At 39.4% G+C, this 22,980-nt stretch overlaps 1 protein-coding gene across 1 annotated transcript in view; it reads right to left on the bottom strand.

Annotated features, from left to right (window-relative positions):
* Positions 1-22,980, bottom strand: part of DPP6 (dipeptidyl peptidase like 6) — a 434,766-nt gene that overhangs the window by 190,040 nt on the left and 221,746 nt on the right. The window contains exon 2 of the mRNA XM_061996360.1: positions 3,437-3,551. Coding sequence (XP_061852344.1) covers positions 3,437-3,551 — 115 coding nt within the window. The remainder of the gene's footprint in view (positions 1-3,436; positions 3,552-22,980) is intronic.

The raw sequence follows: 22,980 nt of genomic DNA, 5'->3' as shown, positions 1-22,980 counted from the left end.
AGAAACCCAGACCCATAGGGATTTCAGCCTTTCTGCAGCTGAATCCAAAATTAAAACCTTCTTTAAAAGTTTGGGATGATTTGCAAAAGAATCTTGAAGAGATTTATAAATCCTCTTTTTTCCTCAATTACTATATACCTTATCATTTTCTGTTCTGCTAAGCAAACCTTCCCCGTTTCCCACTCTACCACTCACTCTTGGTTTTGCAGGAGACTATGCAGGAGACTACCCCAGCTTTCACAGCATTGGGAAATACCACCATTGTGATGCAAGTCATGGGCCCCGTTAAGCATCTTTCTTTGTCTGAACACAGACTACAAGACTTCATGTTGCACTCTGTCCCAAACTACTTTCTGTAGGCATTGCATGATGTTCAGCAATGGGTTTAGAACATCTCTGCATTGCATGCTTTGGTATTGCACTGCATAACAAGTATTCAAATAACAGCAAAATACTTAGAGAATAATGATGTCCCAGTCAGGGAGAGGGCCAAGATAGACAAGTAAAATGCAAAAGGTTGTTTGTACTAGTATGACCATGTTATGCTGGATTCCAACATTATCATCAGAAGGCATACAAATATTTAAAGTATTCTCAAGCACTGTGCTCTGTCCATGCCAGACTGCATCACTCCACTAGAGACATTTCCAGTGGAGTTTTTTGTTTTATTTTATTTAAGTCACACTCACGTTTGGCAGCAGTTCCTTATGAATATCCACAAAACTGCTTCACCTCCTTCCTTTGCTGGCCTCCTGTCTCCTCCTCACCTCTTGTTCAATCACTTATTTTTCAGTTTGGCTACCAAAGGATAAACATTCCAATGGAATATTTTCAGTCAAGGAAATATGGACTCTGCTTCTCCTTCTGGACAGGTTCCTCCCTCTTCCCCATTCCTACCTTGTTGGGATGTGCTACCTCCAGTCAGGATTAGCAATGTAATACTTTTTATATTTGTCAAACCAGCTTCAATATCTCACTTAGCACTGGCTGGTGGGAAATGCCTGTGAAATGAGCCTCCTGTTACCCTCTGCCATAGTACATTCTCATAATAAGCTCCAAGGCCCAAAAGAAAACTGAACTCAGCTGCTGCCAAGCCACAGCAGAAACCTAAGCTATCTATTTTACCCTTCACAGAGTCTCACCATTCAACAGTCTGGATCCATAATAAAACCAGAAGCCATACAGAACTCAGAGTTTTTGTATTGCATGTAGGACGCGGTTCTGAAACACCAGTAGGAGAAAAAAAAACCCAAACCCAGTTTACCACGAAATGAGGTAATTAGAAATCTTGAAAAACGTTAATAGAAATTAGAATAGAAAATTACTTTGCATGTTCCTAAGTTTTGAGCACAAAGACTCTCTTAATGGTACTATTTGGAGTTGTTGATAAGTACTATCTATCTTCTGTGTGTATACACGTGTGTTCTTCCTAAATTGGAGAACATTACAGGGTCTCAATGCTCAGTACACATTTTCTGTCTAGGCATTTAGTTGTACTGCAGTATCTATAGTAACAATAACCATAGCCGATTTTACACATGATTTTCTCTCTTTTTTTCAGAAGTGGGAGTAGAGTTCAAGAGAAGTCCTAAATGAGGTCTATAACAGAGTCCAGAAGTGAAACCAGAGCTGCTAAATCCTTACCAGATATTCTGATCATTTTTATAAAACAAGAAATTATTACAAGAAATTATTACAGGTGGTCTTGTAAAAGGAAAGATGTGACTTCAACTGTATTTAGGACTGTACAGGTACGTTTATGCTTCTCCCCCTGTATCCATTCCATGTACGGAATCCCGCTCTTTTATGGAAGTGGTACACATCGTCTCATCTATGCAGTGCAAGCTACTGACAATTTCTTGAAGCCCACAGGTATAGATTTAGGAATCTAGGTTTCTGTATGAACTTTTGAAAAGGCTTGGACTCTGCTTCAATAAAAATAGGACACACCTAATAGGTAAGGGATGATATTTTTCACTGCACATAAGTAGTGCCTGATGTGAGTACAGTCCACAGACCATGCCCCAAAATATCTCAGAGATGAACTGCACTGTCCAAAGGAGTTAAATCTGAACCCTAGCAAAAGTAATTTAAAACATGATTTTTAATTAAGTTTAACCTTAATGAATTTAATTACTTAATTGCTCTGGCATGACAGTGTGCTTCTGACACTTACATTGAAAACTTCAGAATACCATGAAATAAACTGAACATGGCATGACGACAAATAACCAAAGGGATCACATAGCGATTACTTCACTCATTTTCGAATTAACTCAGTGCAGTCTTATTATCTCTTGATTTGTTGCTGTCTCCAATCTACTATACACCAGGAATTTGGGATAAGAACTGTTTCAGGGAAGAGGGCCCAGACCTGCTGAACTGCATGTCAGTTCACACATTATGGGCTAGAAATTTCATCTACACAACTTCCACCTTATTATTCCACTTCACCATCTTCCACTTCTCTGTCTCCTTTGGTTTCATTTTTTCCTTGCCCCTATTCCCCTCCACAGTTCTGTGCTATCTGTCCTGCTGACCTTCAGAATCATTTACATGTACTCATCTAAGAAAAGGAGTTCCTTTTCTTCTCCTCTACGTCCCTCTGCAGCAGACCTTTTGCCTTCTGTGTTTTATAGCTACTCATTCTTTCTGACACTGAGTTATCTTTGCTATGTCTTGTCTCTCATTAGTTTGTCTTTTCATACTCAGATCACCATCTTCTCAGAGCTCTAAAAATGCATTACTTCTACTCTGTAAGTAGGCATGGAACTTTACAGAGCTGTATAAACATGTAAAATCAATAATCATAATGTTATCACATTAAAATTCAAACCTCAGCAGCTACTATATAGGAGAGGGAATTTACAGAAGTTATATACATAGAGCTTTGCTGAAACTTAGCAAGGGGCTTCAGTTAAAGAATCCCTTATTGGCAAATCAGGATTTTTTTTTTTTTTTTGTGGTTAAGTACTATCTGGTACATAAGTTACCTAGAACTGCCTTGTAAACATGACTAAGGTCTGATTATGGCATTTAGGTGCCTAAGAATAGGTATCTAGTAGCATTTGAGATGGTTTAGGAAATGCCACCCAATTGGTAGCTGCTGCTCCATATGCTCCATGAACTTTAGAAAGTCTTGTGTCCTAAATAACCCCTCCCTGTGAAGACGTCTCTCATACCCTGGCACATCCAAAATAGCACTCCTCATCTGTGTTTAGGAAACCAAGTTTCATGTTTGTATCTTCAGCTCAGCAGCCCTTATCTTTGAATTGAAACATAAAACTCTCAGTCTATGTAAGAGTAGCCTTGAACTCATCTCACATCAAGATAAAGAAAATTCCTTTGATATTGACATTGCAGTCAGTTTGCAGCCCTCTTGGAAATGTGAAATTACAGAAGATCAGAATGGAAATAAGTTAAAGGTTATAAATACCTGGTGTCAGGAGTATAACAGAGGTGACAATGAGGGAGCAGATAACGAGAATAACAAGTAAGGCAATTGCAATTCCTTTCCAGTTTCTTTGAGGAGGATTACTCCCCACCAGCTCCTAGAAACATCAAAGGAAAGTGAACATTTAGAAAAGACACTTAGACAAGGAAACTAATAGTAGAGTCCAAACAGTAACGTATTGCTGCAGAACCAGACCATGCACTCTGTGGCCATGGTGAGTGAAACTCATTCATGCGATGACAGTATGTTGTGGTATTAACTAAATCCATCCCAAGGCATATTCTACAATGAATAAATGTGATGCACCCATATGAAGCTCAGTGGTGAAACCCACACTCCCCATTGCCTCTTCCCTCATGCGTACCAGCCACCCACACCAGCACTCGATTCCAACTCTCTTAGCAAAAGCAATTTCCTAACAACTCTCATTAAGTATGGGAATAAAGATCTTTAGAGCAACTTTCAAGAGACTTTTTTAATAAGATGCTAGAGAAGAATACAGGAAGATAAATAATTCACAGGGGTTTCTATGGGGATAAAAATTAATAAGGATATCCCCACTGCCTTCCCAGAAAACATCACATCTCCTCAGGCCCCTTTGCATTCCCTCCTAGGTTGGTAGGTCTAAGGAAATGAAGACAGGCTTCATGTCTAGGATATACATTAAATTTAATCACATCCTTAAAGTGTTAGAATAAAAGCACCATCACTATTCAGTGATTAGCTCTGATGTTACTGTGGTTGTGCCATATGTTCTGTCTATGCTGTATACAGCACCCCTGCTCTTCAGACTGAAGTTTTTATGAAGTGCTGTGTTCGCTTTCACAAGATCTTCAATATTTATTGCACTTTATCCCTTTCATGCTTTTTTTGCTGTGATTTCATGCACAAATTGAAGCATCCTCAGGAACTATATGAAATATTAGCACACTCTACTTTCTTGGAAGACTGAATTCACTCGAGGGATCTGGCCTCACAGACAGAACAACTCTGGATCTTCTCCTCCTTAACCTCAACAATTTAAAATTTTTGTTTCATTGTCTTTATTATGAGTGATAGTGGGTCAATGACAGACCTGATGGCAATTCTTTAAAAGATTCTTCTGGTTTTCTTTTCTATTTTTCTTTTCAGGAAAACGAAAGCTTAGTTCTTCTGTACTTCCAAGAGTTTGCTTCACTTACTGTAACTTTTTTTATACATAGCAACCTGACCTGAGCAGAGAAGTCAGGCAATCCTCACAGTTTTGATTTCAGAAAATGATGGAAAATATTTTTCAACATTTTTCACATCAAGACTCCATTTCACAGAAAATGTAATTTTGAAACTGTCTTCCTATATGTTTGAGGATCTATCTGTTACAAAAGCTAGAAATTTGCAAGGGAAAGAGAGGTTTGAGGCATTAAGCATCTGAGGTAGCTTCTGTATTTCATTATTAATTCTAGTTCTGTAAAACACATGAAGATTCTTTTCCTTCTGGCAAAGAGGGGTAGAAGTTAGCACCTCCATCCCTTCTTGCCTTCTATTCACTTGCACTTGACTTTCTATTTGAAATGAAAAATAATTGAAAGCAACAAATTAAAAGCTTATTACTCTTACTGGAGAAAAATCTGCAAAGTAGGTCAGGAGCCTTGAGAAATGCAGTTTTGCCAACAAGCAAACAGAAAGAATATAAATACTTGTGGTTTTAGAGCACTTTCAGCCTAAGCATGAATAAAAATGTTAATTAATTTAGTCTTATAACACCATTTTTAGGAAACTGTTACAGTCCTCATTTTTCAGGTGATGCAAATAGGTTCAAAAGAGAGTCTGTGCTTTTCCCAGGGTCACAAACAAATTGAGGAATAAAGCCAAAAAAAGAATTCAGGGCTTCTTAGTAAGTGTCAGAAATATTCTTCCTCTCACAGTAGAGAACAGTGGGACCTAGAGGGATGCCAGGAGAATGGGGAAGAAGCAGCTGGGAAACCACAGTGTAATCCTGCCAAACTCTAACAGTGTCTGAGGAGAGAAGTAAGACACAGGCAGTACTATAAGACCAACGACAACATTCACATCCCTGAAAGGATTCTAACAAACCTCTCCCATCCAAATGGTCAGAAGCTGAAAAACTTAAGAAAACAGTTCATGGACTTGAATTAGTCCTACAAACTCAGATGTAGTTCAAAAGCTTAATAAAAAATTGCATTAAGCAAGTTTTCCCCATGTGCGGGTCCCAGTGTGACAGAAATCCATGCAAAGGCTTCAGCTTTCAATATGTCAATATTTCACTGAACCCATTATCATATCATAATCCCATTAATTCTCCAGCCATTGAATCAATGTTTGAGCAAAATCACAATTAAAAAGTCTGGGAATTTCTAGCATATCAAGAGGAGGAACACTGTTCATAAACCAGACTTCTGGGGTTAATATACTGCAAGGAAATAGAAAGTGAAGTTTCCACTTTATTCTCAAAATTCCATCAGGAAATCCCCCCCCCACACCCCCCCCCCCCACCCCCCCGATAAAAAGCAAGAAGAGACAAATGACATTTCAAAGTAAGGTAAACAGCTTTATTCAGCACAGAATTGAAAAGCAGCCTTTTTGTTCTTCTCAGTCATTTGAAGTCTTTTTTTCAATGGGATCACACTGCATCTGCTCCACATACATTGTGCCATATATAAGCCAGCACCGATGACTCCAATCTTTTCTACCTGTATTTCTGTTAATACCAGAGAGATGTTGCTGTGGCATTGTGATCAGCTTTTACTTCCTGGAGATTACAGCCTCACGACCAGTCCATGATACCCCATGCCCTTAGTAAGTAACTCCCACCCCTTCGACCAAGTTCCCACAAGCTGACATCAGCTGCCTATTCACAGGGCTCAGGAAAGTCTCTGTGCTTGGGACCAAAGTCAGGAAGGTGTTTACTTAAGCCCTAGGCAGATACAGATTCAAACACACAAATAATGTTCTTGAAGTGACACCTCAAAGGTTTTGTTTCCAATGAACAGTGGAAAGCTACAATTTGCCCATTCCTGAAAGATTCCAGCTTGTGAATGTAAACACAGAGATCTAAACCAACCAAAGATGAGATAACCCTGGTGAACCATGGCTATTCATCCTGAACATACCACTTGGGTTTCAAGATTGAAATCAGCCTATTACACAAATGGAAATAAACCAAGCATGCATGACTTCTGCTCTGAAAAGGAAATGATTCTACTGAAAACAACATAAAAGGAAACATTAAACCAAAGCCACTCAGTAGGAGTCACCTGCTCTCTGCTTCTCATAAAAAACTAACACAATGCCTGTATGACCTCTGCAAGGAAACTAAAGTCCTTCAGCCTGAGTTTTTTCATTTTTTTTCCTTTGCTGTTTGTTTTCCACCCTCTTCTTTCTCTTACATAAAGCCTTGATTGGTTTTGGATTAGGAAAGTAAACCAGATGTTACCACAGGTTTTAACATAAGCACACTTCATTAATGCTGCATATTAAAGACTGTAAATGTTATCAGTTTCATTTTCATTTATGATTGAAAAATAACACTATCCACCTGTGAAGTTGACTTTGAAGCCATAAATCCAGACATTTACAGTATTTTAAGATTCTAAAGTACAGATCTGTGATGACATATTTTCCTGCCTAGCAAAGAATCACTGTACTGACATGTTATGGATGAAGGCTGAATGTGCTCCAATCCAAGATGCTGTCAACAAAATTATTTCTGTGGCATGTTCACTTCAAACCTGCCAAAAGTCTGCCAGCATGGTGGCCATATTAGAATAATATAACAGCTTCTTAAAACAAAAATTCATCACGTGCAACTTCTGTTTTGGTATTTTTTTGTTCTTAACAGTCATGGCTATACTGCTAAGTGAAAGGACAATAGAGGCAGCGTCTGTAAAGTATTGGTATTATTTAATAAAAGCTATGCATCCTGAACCAAAGTCCCCAAGGATCAATACAGAGGTGGTCATGGTGGCCTCTGAGTCCTTTTCAATGTGGAATTTACACTTTTGTAGAATAACAACAAAACCTAGGTGTGTTACACTGGAATATAGGCATTCCATACACATGCTGTATGTCAGACTCCTGTAGACAGGAGACTGAGCTTTCCTCTCACTTACATCAGTGTAAATCAGAAAGAAAAGAAAAACAAAACAAAAACAGAAGGAAAAAACCAAAGAAATCAATAATATGAAACAAAAGCAAGTGTAAGATCCCTTTTTGGATGGGGATGGGGTTTATAGCAAGGCTTTGCATGGTTTCCAGTGGTATGGGAACACCACTGTCCCTGGCAAAAATTCCAATGATGTCCAGTGGAAAAATAATCTTGCCGTGAATTCGTTCTTTATAATACAAATTGCTACAGATCATAACTACTAAACAGTACAGTAAATGAGATAAAGAGGAGGTAACCCATACATTTAGATTATTAACCTTTGTGTTGCAAAAAAAGAAATATTAATGGCAGTGATAATGGCAACAAACTAGATGCAGTGGTTACAGCAGGAGGTTTGCTGAAACCTCTGGTTAAGTTTCAGATTGATATTGCCTTACTGTCTCATTGCACTCCTTTGCCTGTCTGGATCCTCTGATCTCTCCAGCCTTAAATTTAGGATAAATATTCTTTGTGGGCAGGAAGCATTTTTGGTACTCTGCCTGGCATAGTGGGAAACAATATAAACAATAATAAGCATGTAACTGCATCCTTCCCATCTCAGAATTCAAGCTGAGTTACTTTTGTTTGTTTGTTTGTTAAAATTTATGTTCTTTCCTTTTCTCCTCCCCACCCACCTCCCTCCTGCTGCTGCAGACCACCTTGAGCTGTGCTCCAGCTGAAGTGTGATGCTGAATAGCAATCGGTTTACAGATAGACTCAGAGCCTAAGCCTGAGGCTATGGTAAATTCAGTTATTCAGATGCAAAAGAAACGCTTTAGAGTGAGAGGAATAAAAACTTGATCTGTTTTTACAATTTAGGCATGGCTTGTATGTGGGCTTTCTGCAAAACTCCTACAGAAAGATTCAGGGGGATAAATCCATCCTGCCTGTTGTGGTGATGAAAGATAACTACATTATGTTTTGCTTCATCTTCTGTTGATAAACGTTTTTACTAACAGGGAGCAACGACTTAATAACAGTTAACATCTTTTCTGTCTACTCACCAGCACATTGAGAAAACTCTTTTAACCTGCACACAATGCAACACTTTATCCTGCTCCCCATTTCTGGGAGGCTCTTTTATGAGTGCCCTAAAGCCACTCCTTTGGCCTTGTACCACCATTTTCTCTCATAATTTTCTGCAAAGTGTGTATATGCAAATGTTTTCAGGTTGGGCATTAATAGAGTGTTTGAGAGTGGGGGGGAAATGGCTGTATTCCTAACACTCAGCCCTTTGTCAAAACAAACCTTGCATGTTTTATGCTTGGTAGAGCTTTCAGTCTTACATGTTTCTTTTACAAAGCCAAGAGGACGTGGCCATCTGCATGTTACACCTAACTGTTGGCTTCAACAGATGATGGGTCTTCCATAGTTTTTGAGCAGAAGGTACCAGATCCGTAGCTAGCATTGACTGACACAGATCACTGGCTCCACTGGAGGAAAGCCAGTCTCTGTCAGCTACAAATGAAACTTGGTGCTACTTCCAAACTAATAAAAAATAAATAAATAAAAAAAATCTGTAAACAAGTCTAAATACAGTAATATCAGAGATTCGTAGCTGCCTTGTATTGCAGAAACAGTTATTTAGTAACTTCCCATCATTTTTTTGAGCATTGTGATGAAGCAGTTTTGGATCTCCTCCAGATGTAGCAGCATTAAAAAATTAATCTAGCATTTCTATATTTTGAACTGGCATCTCACATAGTCAAGTATAGTCGCCACACTGCAACATCCTCCTAGCCCTTTACAATGCAGTATTATTCCCAAACTATTCCTAGTGCTTAGGGAAGGAGTGACCACATGGAATTTACAAAATAAATTAGAAGTTGAGAACGTGGACTCTGAAATCCTGCCAGGAGCTGATTGTCAATGTGACAAAAATTTAAGCTGCAAATGGCAGCTGGATGTACTGTGTGTCTCCAGCCAAAGGCATGGCCGTCTTCTGATTCACACCCAGGAGAAAGGAGATGGCAATGTCGTACGTGTACATGACATACAATGTATGTCATTAGAGGTACTTATAGTTAAGAATTGTGATGGTCTTGACTTAATGCCATTTTACTAATCTTCTTCATTTTCCCATCATCAGTTTGGTTCATTCATCTACATTAACAGAAACGGTTTTATAGCACCTGGTTCAGTGGGGCTGCAAATCCTCATAGGGGCCCTTAGCTGCTACTGTAATTCAAGTCATAATTAAAGATCTATTCCCGGTAGTGACAGAGCCCATAAAATCAACAGCATTTCTTTGATTTTATTTCAGTGTTTGATGTAAGCACACACGTTCATCCACTAAAACATGACCAAATCATCTCCTTGGGTGAAATATCTGCCACAGCACCAGTAAAACTTGGTTTGAAGCTTAGAATTTTATTCCATAAGAGTCTGTGTTATCATCAGATCTGTGAAAAGGCTTAGCAAGCCCAAATGCCACAGATTATATCACTGATGCCAGGACCTCTGTATGCCACAATACTTGCTTAGCTCCACTTTTTTTTCACAATAATGCACTGAGAACCAGGCTCCCTCCAAACCAAGACACAACAACACAAGCGCCTTGAAAAAGTACATCCTCATGCAGAAAGCTTCTGCAAAAGGTGGTGTTGTCAAGGCATGCCAAGTTGACATCTCTCTACTCCATTTTTTTTTAGAATTACAATCTCAAGAAATGGGAAAAGAAACTTCTCTGCAAGATTTGAGAGCATGGAGTAACTACCTCTCAGTTTTATTGTCTCTCCTAATTCCAACAAAATGACACTCTGCTTACATTTGTAAAAAGGCAATTATCATTTTCAATGAAATATATTTCAGGGGGAAAAAAAAAGAAAATATCATTCAATTTCTGACTCTGAACACTGAGGAAGAATTTGTGATAGAAGTAGTGAGGTGTTTAATCTCCCTGGGTAGAAAGATAGCATTAGAAATTCTGTTTAATATTACATTTTACAAACTCCTAGGCATTTTTTTTTTCCTTCTGTAATCTAGTTTGTAAATAATTTGTTTCTAAATGGTACAAGAAGGAAAACATGAGGTGAACACAATTTAATTCCTAAATAATTTGTTTTGGAACAACGTGAGAAGGAGCCGTGAAGACAGCCAAGTACGGCTAAGGATTGAGGTCACTGTGCTGCAGAGACTAAGGGAAGAGAAATACAAAAATGGTGTGTACAGCAGGGAGGAAAGAAAATGGGTTTATCAGTTTCATTTTGCACTCTCCTGAGGTGTCCATCAAACTCAGGATGCAGAAATTGCACTGCGTGCTGAGAAAGTAAAAATTACCTTGCCGGCTTACTTGCAAATATTTCTATGATACAGTAGCATAAGCAGTTGGGCAAACCATGTCAGAGACAGGATTGACCCCTGAGACCTGGTGTGACGTGGGTAGGTGAGTGACATGGACAGACCAAGGGGCAGGAGGATGGTGTGAGCTGGCACTGCTGGGAAGAAGAGGCTACAGTGACAATTGAGAGCATTTTTGAGGAAGAAGACGTTTGGATTATAATTATTTGGATTATAATTATATATTAAAATGGGATTTCAAAAGTAATGAAAATTACCTGAACCTCCACGATGAGATACAAATTAAAATGCTTTTACTTACTGGGCAAATAAAAACATCCAAACTAACAAGCATGCAATGATAAAATCTGTTCTGTATGCTCACCAAAACACTCTCTGAATTTAGAAAAGAACCAGTACAAATTACATACTTCTGTCCTCTGTGGGAGTCAAGTGACATGTGTTTTACAAACAAGTTGAATTTATCAGAAGAAAAAAGTCTCTCAAATAAGTAGGAGGATCTCATGAGACAAAAGTTCCTCACCAACTCAAGTCAGAATTCACCCTTATTGAGGTCAATAACAACAGTTTTGGTAGTGTGCCTGAGTCCTTTAACCTATTCCATATACCATAAATTAATCAGATTATGGTGCTGGATTTCTCAAGCATCTGAGTATCCTATTAAAATCACAGCATAGTGTGGGAGGTGTATAAAATGGAAACTCCAGAGTTATTCTGGATGTTAAAATTCACAGATTATTTTTATGCATCTTTTATACTTTTATTTCAGGCACCCATCATTTACTGCTTTGAAAAATACAAATTGTTTGATGTGCAGATATTTCAAAGACGGGCAATTGCATTATTCATCACTGTAGCAATATTTATATTAAGATGATACTCATAACTTTTTAAAAATCTTAACTTCCCATTGTTTCTGGGATGAAAGGCTAAAACACTCAAGTTGTATTTCATGTGTTTTAATGCACTGTTTTCACAAGATTTTAATGGAAAGCTATAGAAGGAATATTCTTCCTGGTACAAATTTTAACAATGTTGAGCAATGGAAAAACAATGTGTAAGTGTGAGCCTGTAATTTACACAATGTTTTTAAATGGAAAGACTTAATCATTTCTTAGAGTAGGACACAGAATGAAGGCTTTTCTCTCCCAGCTATGTCCCTCTCTCCACAGTCTATGTAGCCAAGATCTTTTTGCTCAGTTTCTCTCTCCTTCTCATCTCCTGAATCTTTAATTTCTGTTTTTGTAAGTAAATACAAACCAGCAAATAAAGCAAACCAAAGTCTGTTCTCTTGTTCCAAGGGCAATTGGTAGACGACATTCTCACCCACAAACACCAGACTCCCTTACACTGCAGCATGGCATGATTGTATCACAATTTCTTTACCATAACAGTGCCTGTCCTACTGTGAGCCCCAGGCTTTGCTGCAGTAGTACTGAGACAGTCCTGCTAGTAATGGGCCAAAATCATGCCTGAGAGCACGCTAACAAATCACATCAGTCATCACCTATGCTTGGTCCCCTGCATCCCTCCACATTACTTTGTCATATAAATGCATCCCTACACTCTACCTGAGTCCCAGACCCTCAATCTGAGCTACAAACCCCAACATACTCCCAGTTGTGCAGTTCTAACTCTTAAGGAAAATCATTTGCTTGAGCTCGTACCATTACTCATACAGAAGTAAGGAACAAGGGACACAGCAGTAAAAGGATGGCTGTCTTTTCCATTTTTATAATGCTAACTATTTCTTTCTGTCTAGCAGCAACTTATCCTCACTTCCATGAATGTGGCTTGGATACAGAGACAAGGGAGCAGAGTCTGCAGCCTATTAAGACTATCCTCAAAATAGCTGTGAGACCCACGTAACATCTCAGTTCTTCTGATGGGATTTGCTAGGGCTTTTCTCAGATATTCTTGAACCAGAAACCACTTTATGGATATCCTGATTTGATGTTCATGAAGTTGAAAAAAAAAAAAAACTCCACCCTTTTAATTCTCACTGGTGTTTTCCAGCTTTAGCTTAGGAAAACTGCAGTGTGAAGAATTACAGCTCTTCGAAGGATACTTGGGCTTTTGGCACAAGGGCTGGCTCAGCACTGAGTGCTGCTGTCAGTCAAAGTGATTCCAAGGTCTCCAAAGGTTTACAACTCTTATGTTTAGTCTGTTTTAATTGATTTCTATTTTTACTGGGATTCTCACAGCACATTACTAAGAGCTTTGCAAAGTCATTTATTTTCATTTTGAAAACTTTCTAGGCAGCAGTAAATACAATGACTAAGCAGTAAGCAATTTTCCTCAGGAAAGCAAGATGCCAACTTTCTTTCCCATAATGACAGTGTTAATTCACAGAATCACACAATGGTAGGGGTTGGAAGGGACCTCTAAAGATCATCTAGTCCAATCTCCTGCTCAAGCAGGTCCATTTAGATCAGGTCACACAGGAATCTATCCAGGAGGGTTTTGAAAATCTCCAGAGAAGGAGATTCCACACCCTCCCTGGGCAGCCTGTGTCAGGACTCCCTCACCTCAACAGTAAAGAAGCTTTTGCTTACATTTAAATGGAACCTTTTGTGTTCCAGCTTCTTTTCATTACCCCTTGTCCAGTCACCAGATACAACAGAAAAAAGTGATGTCCCAGCCTCCTGACATTTATCATTTAGATATTTGTAAATATTAATGAGATACCCCCTCAGTCTCCTCCAGACTGAACAGCCCCAGTTCCCACAGCCTTTCCTCACATGGAAGATGCTCCAGTCCCCTGATCATCTTGGTGGCCTTGTGCTGGACTCTCTCTAGAAATTCCTTGTTGAATTGTGGCACAATACCAAGGAAGTATGACTCCTTGTATCAAAAGAACAATTTCCTTGCCCATTTTTCATTTGAAAGAAATATTCTTAATTCAATACAACCCTAAGACTCGTCAAGTGAATTACAGAATGGAACTGAGACATCCCCATTGTCACTCAAATAAAAAAGCAACACTGACCAACATCCTTTTTTTTGTCTCCTAGAACATCTATTTCATAGGAGTCCCTGATGGTCCGTGCAAAGCCACTGCATTATCAGATCATTTTTCATCTTCATGCACCTTCACATAACTAGCAAAAGCACCTTTCTTCCTGAGTCACACTGATGGTTTGTGGGCCTGCTTTTCATCAGCTTCAAGCCATGAAGTTCCCACTGTAATCAAAATTCTTCCTTCAATTTTCTGACTCTCACTTCTGATGTAAAAGTGAGAGAGTGTGGGTCAGGAAGGCCCCCTTTGTGATTGAAATGGAAGTTAAATGTAGGCATATCATAGTGATTTATACATGCTGTAGTATTTGAATACAGAAAAACCACCCAAGCAGACAGAATGACCTGTGTGTGGCAACTTCATTACATCCCATGAAAAAATGCTTCAGAGATGGAAAGGAAAAAGGCAAGTGACCAAGAAAGGAGTTTCTCCTTCACTCATCACCCTGTGGTTCTCTCAAAAAGCAGGGATTGGCTTCTGAAATTAAGAGGTCTTAATTTCATCTGGGAGACAGAGCAATCTCCACATTTCCTTACTCTACTCAGCAGAGCTTCACATCAACTCTTGATCTAAATACACCTAAAAATGTCCTGTCTCTTCATCTCCCTTTCTACCTCACTCACTTTGCAAGACTTAAAGACATCTCAAACTCGTGGGATACTTTAAAAAATACCTTCTAGTACAGACTTCCTTACCAAGTACTTTGTCTAGCCATCTCACGTGGTGCTGCAAACACCATGCTGCATCATTCTCTTCAGATGTATTTAGGTCCTTATTTCTTGGTGGCTTCACCAGGAGTCAGCCACAGAGACACTCCTGAGGACCTGGGCCTTGGTTCCTCTGTTCTCCTCACATAAGTTCAAAGATAATACTCTTCCATAACCAATAACCAAGTACCAGATATGTAGTAGTGAGAGAAAGCACATGATGAGGGCTAAAAGAGGAACATTAGGACAGCCAGGATTTCATTTCCGATGTGCAAATCCTGTCCAGAGCAGAATGGGAACTCCACCAATTAATACACTCTGCAGATGCACCACTCAAGAAGCAGAGTTACAGGGATAATTTTTCTTTGACACACACCATCAGGGAATGAAAAGGTTAATGTAGTGTATGTGAGTGCACTTTTAAAAATCAATTTAAGATCATTTTCTCTGCTGTAAATTAGGCTCTGGCACCAGGGACAACCATCAAACTCAAATTAACAAAAGGAACAAAAAAATTTAATTTAAAACTACATTGTGATTGTATTGCTCATTGGTGCACATAAAAAAAAATCAACAACATGCATTTCATTTTTACCTCTTTCATTACAAAAAGGCTATTATCAGTGAAAGATAATGTCAAATCATAATTACAAGCAGGACTCTCTTTCCTACCAGCCTGCAAAGCTCAACATTTTCTGTAATGCAATATAAAGTCATTTGGGTTAGAAATCCCATTTGTCAGCTCTCCTCCCATTCATCAGATTGCAAGCCCTCTACTTCCAGTCACGTACACTTCTGTATACTGAGAAAAAGTAGAGTTTGGCTTCTTAATTCCGAACTTTCCATTCAGCAAGACCTTACACTGCTCTAGTTGCAGTTAAGGACATGAAGAAATTTAAGGGCAAAAGCAATAAAGCTATTAGACTCATGGTACCTGCATAGAAGATCTGAACCAGTTTTCAGGTTTCCACTAATTTTAACTGTCAGAAGAACGAACCCTCAGCTGAATCCCTGATTTTTAAAGAGATGTAGAAAAGTTCCCATAACTTCATGGCATTGCCACAGGATCTCCACTCCCCATTATCTGACTTGCAAATTATCGACTTCTCTCTCTCACCACAGCTATCTTCTTTCCCTGGAGAGAAGAGGATATTCAGCTGTACGGTGACATTCACACTCAAAACTAGAATCAGAATGTGTCCCCAAAGTGACACAGTTCCACACAATGTTTCACAAAACTATCGCCAGTCATAGCCTTTATGCTTTTCTTGAGTTGACATTTGCTGTCACCAAGATCAGGAACTGAAAGGTGGCACTGAGGACAGCAAGATTTTATTACATGTTCAGTGTCAATGAAAGGAAGAAAGAATGTGACACAACTGATCTGTGCTGATACCATTGTCCTGGTTTCCAGAAGTTATGGGCAGCACAACGAAGGAACAGACAGGTTGTATGTACTGCTCAAGATAAATTATCTGCGTTATTTTCCTTCCACTTCATTGACATAAATACCCATGCTGTTCCTCATGTATTCAACAGCCTTTCATCTGGGTCATCAAAGAAACTTCCCTCTACAGAGAGTAGATAATTGCCAATGTAAAGAATCCCAGTTATTTAACAACAGATGAATCTCCAACCATTGCCAAATGCTGCCTTGAGGAAGAGAGGCCAAGGGTCTTCTACTCCTGACATTTTTCTCTCCTGAAGTGTTCTACACATTGCTGATCATGCCCCACACTGCTCCACCTGTCCCTTCACAGTACTTGGGATTTTCTACCTCTCTCTCCAGAAATTTTTCACCTGCTGGTAAACAATGTAGAGTGTGCAATTCTATATTACTGTAGTCTTTCATATTTAACCTGGCTGCTATGTACCATTTATTGCCTCCTCTTGCAACTGGTTTTAGCTTCTAATGAAGGGAGTGTCAAATGCTAGTCTTTCAGTTGCCATGATAAAACATAATGTCAAAGCCAACTATTTCCCTGAAAAAATTGAAAGCAAACAAACAAGCAAGCTGTTGTAGTAAAATATCTGCAGTCATTTTTGTCACATTCATTTGGATAAGGGGAATGAGGGAGACAGGGTAAAAAAAACCAAATGAAAACAAAATGAAAACAATTAGACTTGCACAGATTCTTTCACTGCATTATAATGCTACAGCAGAGAAATTTATACACACACACACACACAGAGACACACTCCTCTCTTTTCTCAATTTCTTGGCAGGGGAAAGGGGAGACTCACCCCCTACACATACACACCTACTTAGGTCTGTATGAGAAGTCAGATATTTTTTACCCATTAATTTTCACCTCCTTTGAATTGTGAAACAAACTGTCCTTTTGTAAACAGAGTGAAGCTGGACCTTGACTCCTCTCAGGAAACACCTCGCAAGTCGATAGCTGCAGCCCCTTCCCTGTTGGGTGCACCATGCAACAGTGACAAACTGCAGCAGAGTATGTTTCAGCTCATACCCTCCCCATATGGTGAGGGACTGTTATTGCAATGAATAAGTAATGAAAAATATCTGATCAAAAGTTCAAAAGAATCAGAGGAATTGCCAAAGTAAAGGCTAGTGGTTTTCTTTCCTTCCTTTTTTTCCTTTTCTTTTTTTCCCATGGGTATCTTTAGGCTCATGGGGACAAAGAGACTCTTAAATGAGAAGGCACACCCCTTTGTTATGTGTGCTCCTGAGAGCATGGTGGCCGTTGGTGTGACCTGTCAGCCCTGTGTCTCCAGTAGCTCACTAGGCACCCTGAGCTGTGCTGCATTTGAAACATGGATCTCAGTGCTGCAATACCTGCCCAAGAAACTGGGATAAATGCCGGGGCAGTCAGTTTCAGCCTCTTTCAGACACATGCTCTTGAGACCCCAGACACATTCTCATTTACTTTTTAGTAGGAGGCAGATGGAAGAGAAAAAAAAGTTTGTGTTATGTCTTTGCCTTGTTAGCAAGAAATATGATAAGGCTGTGCCTTAGTGCCCTACATTGCTTTGTGGTCTTGATTTAGAAAAGAAGAAATATTGTATTTTTGTACATAGCATTTTGCCTTCATAAAATGTCACTATTATAGCCTTATAATGTAAAATAAAAAAAAGTCATATTCTTTTCAAGAAACCTCATAGCAAACTAATGAGGCGCGACAAACCTCAGATTGTTCTTTTTTCATTTTCTTGGCATGAATTTAACAAAAAAAGAATCAGAATCTAGTTCATTCTCTTACATAAACCTTTGTGAAGGACTCTTAAAATTCACATCAACACTATCTCATTCCCACTCTTCCCTTAATTTTCATTTTGTTTAATGGCTTAATCACTATTTATTTGTGATCTCAATATTTATTTTTCCCCTCTTGAGAGAGAGAAAAATTCTTCCGGGTAACAGGGCAAAGAGCTGGAATCTGTCTGCTTCTGTTTAAAATATAGTAACAGAAAAAAAAAATTCCTCACAGGGAGTAAGCACAGTTCTACTTTTCTTTTTTTTCCCCTGGGGTCCAGTAGCATGATTCCAGCAATGCCAAGAGTCCACATGGAAGTGAAATGCAAGGAGATACTCTCAGTGTGAGGTATGCAGTCACACAGCACATCTTCTTTGCAGGCTGAAGCTGAAGACATTAAGTATAAAGTAATCAATCTCCCAAGGTCCTAAAAGGCCCCTATGCAGTCAGCTTCTAGAACAACAAAAAATGTGTGGCATAGATAAAAAAGGCAGCTAAGGGCTGGTATAAAATTCCTTTGTGAAATTACAGAAGGTACTTAATATTTGTCCTATACGTTTTTCATGGGAAATGAGGACATTTGCCATGCAGGCAGGAAGTCATTATCCCCGATGGCAATAAAAGATGTCTTGATATAATCCTGATCCTTTGACAACAAGACATCTGACTGCAGATGCCCTCAAAAGACAAGTCTATGAAACATTCATGCTTGGTTTCCTGCTGAGCATTGAATTCCCAAGAGCATCCTATATTCTAAACCATCTCCACTTTACATACCTCCTAATTACAACTCAACTAATTTCTCACTTACATTAAGACTTATATTGAGAATTCAAAATCCTAAACCAGTAAAAAATGTGAAAAGCTCATATGAGAGAAATGGTTAAAAAAAAAGGGTTATTTGTATAAACTTTTTCATGTTTGTACTAGTTCAGTTTTCTGACTTTGAACTAATCCCTCTTCCCATCAGTCACTCCATGGGAGAAGTGACCAGTGGTGCATGGTGGGAGATCCAGTTTTTTATCCAGTAATTGACAATTTGTTAACTTCTCTTTCTCGTTATGCAACCCCCCCCTCATCTGCATCTTCCTATCTCGTCACTGCTTTGTAGTTTTGCTGCCAATATTTTCCCCACAGTTTTCATTGTGCAAGCAGATCGGACACACTCACTCTAGGAACAGAGATTTGTGGAGAAAATGAAGGGTTTACCAGGTCATTTATACAAGGTACTTGGGTAATGACATTGAAAGCAGGGATAGATCAGTAGGACTGTTTAATATGGAGGAGACTGAGAGGTGACCTCATCAGTGCCTATAAATAGCCAAAGGAAGAGTGTCAAGAGGATGAGGCCAGTCTTTTTTCTCTAGTGCCCAGTGACAGGACAAGGGGTAACAAGCACAAGCTGAAACACAGGAAGTTTCACTTGAATGTGAGAAGAAACTTTGCTGCTCAGGTGAGGGAGCCCTGGCAGAGGCTGCCCAGGGAGGGAGTGAAGCCTCCCTCTCTGGAGGTTTCCAAACTTGCCTGGACACATTCCTGTGTGATTTCAGGTGGACCTGCTTTAGCACGGGGTGGACTGGACAGTCTGAAGAGGTCCCTTCCAACTCTGACCACTCTGTGATTTAGATGCCTGACATCCTCAGTTTCCCTGTAGGTGAGGCTCACAAAATTCTCTAAAATTGATGCCCCAGTTCCTAAGCATCTCTCCATTTGAGACAGCATCCTTTAACAGCCATATTCCTATGGGTTTTCTGCTCACATACAGAAAAATAGAATAATCTCCCGTGAGGGTTTTGAGACAGGGCAGGGACCTTTGCAGATTAGCCTGACACACAAGAGGTTTGCTGGCCAGGCCAGAGAGCAAAGGTGATGGTTCCTTATTTCTGCACAGTGTGAGAAGACAGAGCTCACCCACAGCACACCGGCCGCCCGCTCTGCTGTCACATGCCCTGGGCTTCTCTTCTAAAGCCATGGCCACACAAAAAAACATACTGCAGCTAGTCATCCATCCCACAGGCAGCAGTGAGGACAGGCAGTTATAGCTAATCAACTGTCTGCATTGCCTTGTCAGGACAGGAGCATTTGAACTTGGCTCCCGGAGTCTCATCGGGTGTGCTGTTCGTTATCTGCTGCTCTGCACAGGCCTATGTAACCTCTGCATATTTTATTAGCTCCTGTTGCACCGCATGAATGGATATCACATATAGTTCCAGCTTGCCACTTTCATTATCAATTATTCAAACGTTTGTTGCAGAGGGAAGAAGAATCCCGTTTCCCTCTGCTGCTAATGGGATGATGGTAGCAGTCACAGCAAACTGCCTGAGCATCTTTCACGGAGTCTGATTCGGCAAAGATCGTTGCTGTGGGTGTACATGGGATCAGTAAGAGGTGGGGATGCTTGGCCTGCCTGATAATGGGGCTGCACTTGGAATCAGACTCTGGAAAAATGCTTCCCATGTCCATTAGCGATGACATTTACCTTAGTCCAGATGGCATTCATTACCCTCTGCGCATCATTTAAGCTCTGAGCTCAGAGGCAGGGTGTGTGGCAATGATGTGTGCAGTTCTTCTGAACTGCTAGTGTCATCCATATGTGCACCTAGGGAATTTTTCTTTTATCATTTCAAGGGAAATGTTGACAATTAAGCAAAGGAACAGAAAACAGGTAAAACGTAAAAGTGGACCTCTTACAGTTATATTTTGTCTGTCTATGTTTCCTTAAGTAACTGCATGGTGTGCCTTGGAGTACTGTTGGTATCTTTATCTAAATATAAATTTATAACACTGTAGATTATGGTCAGCTCCTAAAATTAGTATCTGTATTTAATTCTTTAGTAAATCTTTTTGATACCAATTAAGAAATGCTGCTGCCAGTTAATGAATGATCCTGCACTATGGCTTTCATGCCTCCTTCTGATGGGATGCTCTTCTTCATTCCCAGAGAAAATAATGCCAGGAAAGGGCAATGGTTTTCTTTGGTCTCATATGCCTCAGCCTCAGCTGTAGATGAACTGAGGAAAGTCTTTATTGAGATGCATTTCTGCAGTAGGAAAACCATTTAAACTTGTGCTTAAGTCCCATGGACTTCAGTGGGATGCAGATATGAGTGCTTAGGTACATGATTTACCAACAAAAGCACTTTGTCTGCAGAGAACGACCCAAGATCATAGAATCATAGAATGGTAGGGTTGGAAGGGACCTCTAGAGATCATCTAGTCCAACCCCCCTGCAGAAGCAGGTTCACCTAGATCAGGTCGCATAGGAGGTGTCTGTAACAGAAGCATCCTTTCCTCAGGGAGGAGGATGCTTGCCTTATGCATGAAATTCTGCATCATCTCTCTGCAGAACACAGCCTTCTCTGTGCTCTGAGCTGAGACCAACTCCTGGGTGTCTTGTCTCTAACGCCTTTAATCAGGAAAGGGAAGTAAATATAGGTGTTTCACATACTAAAGACTCAATAATATAAATGATATTTGACACAACATATTAAACATCTCATAAACCTTCAACATGGCAGAATATATCCTGTGTTTTCCTGCTTTTTAATGCTTGTAATAGATCAGCTAAAAATGATGTCAAAATATAACTATTGGAAGATTATCAGAAGTGTACAGATAAGTGAAATAGCCTGCAACCACAAACCTCGGAAGGCAAAACCCAATGAGGTGCTTACAAGATCAGGTCATAAAACAGAAACTCATATTCAGTTTTGATATGATTGATTCTGTAGATTTAACCGCTCCATTATACAAGGCAAGCTGAGGAAACAGTAGAATGTTTCCTTGTCTTGCTTTAGCCTGCGTCTCAAGGCTGCTTATAGTTAAACAGCTAGATCAGAATTCATCAGCTTTTAGAGAAAAATTAAACCTCAACATTGATATCTATGAAATAATGACTTACATATCAGTGAATAATTAATCTTGATATTAACTGCATACCCTTGTGCTGTATGATTTATTATGGGTTATTCATCTAACTTCTTCTACGGGTATTACTTCATGCACATACAATCTATTAACTTTCAGTGCAGTAGCAGGTGCTGCTTCATAATAAGAACATTAACATTTTTGGACAAAATACTTTTATATCAATTGATCATACTCTATTTTCACTTTTCTAATGGGCTTCATAGTGATTAAAAATTAAACCTGATAAATAGATCTCATACTTCAGCCTTCACCCTGACTGCCTTTTTCATCACATTTCATATTATATTTTTTTAATTCCAAAACAATATTATATGCCTATAGTTCTACATATCTACAGCCTTTGTAAATGCGTGCTTATTCAGGGAGAACATCCTCTATTGTGTCCTCTGTTTAGACTGGGATTTCTCCAAGAGATCTAAGTATTTCAAGAGGCAGCTCATTCAGTTTAACTAACAAGGTTCTTCAGGACAATGACGTAACATGTTGTAGGATACAACCATTAGTTTTATTTTGGTTTGTAGCTCTAAAGTGTCCTTCTCACTACATGAACTCCAGCTACTGCAAAGTAGGTGTCTACATACTCATCAAACCAGCTATCAGAGATGCAGACTTTGAGACAGCCAGACAGATCCTTACTTGTCTTTGAGGAATGTTTCCAGATAGAGCTAAAGGGGAAAACCCAGCACATAACAAATAATTTGAAAAATGCTTGGAAATGAATGCAAAACTAACAGCATTTCTGCAGCAGCTAAGAAACATTTGAGGGGAAAAAAATGCAATGACCACAACTGAAACATAACTGTTCAAAAATGAAATTTCCTATGCTAACATCACTTCTTTACTCCTCTTCTGGCAATTACCAGAAGAAATGCTGCAGTTTCTAAAGAAGGTTGCATTGCATGGGGAGGGTGAGATGTAGGCAAGAGACATGCTCATATATTCACCACAAATAAAAGAGAATTTACCAGTAGTGACTGTCATTCTGCTAATCACCAGATTTTTCAAATTCTTGGCAGTCTTGACAGTGGATGCTAAAAGTTCCCATCAAAACGATAACCTCCTTGTGTTAGAAATTGTCCTAACGTCGTGTGTAAAGAGCTTAATTAAAAGAAGCAGTGCTGACCCTAAAGCCTCTGTTGAGCAAATCACTGCTGACAGCCCGAAATGTTTTAACATCATTAGTGTACCTCTTGAGGCAGCCAGTAGCTG

Source organism: Colius striatus, chromosome 5, assembly GCF_028858725.1.
Source record: "Colius striatus isolate bColStr4 chromosome 5, bColStr4.1.hap1, whole genome shotgun sequence".
Classification (NCBI taxonomy): Eukaryota; Metazoa; Chordata; class Aves; order Coliiformes; family Coliidae; genus Colius; species Colius striatus.
The sequence above is the reverse complement of the archived record's forward strand: the minus strand, read 5'-3'. Positions and strand labels throughout refer to the sequence as shown.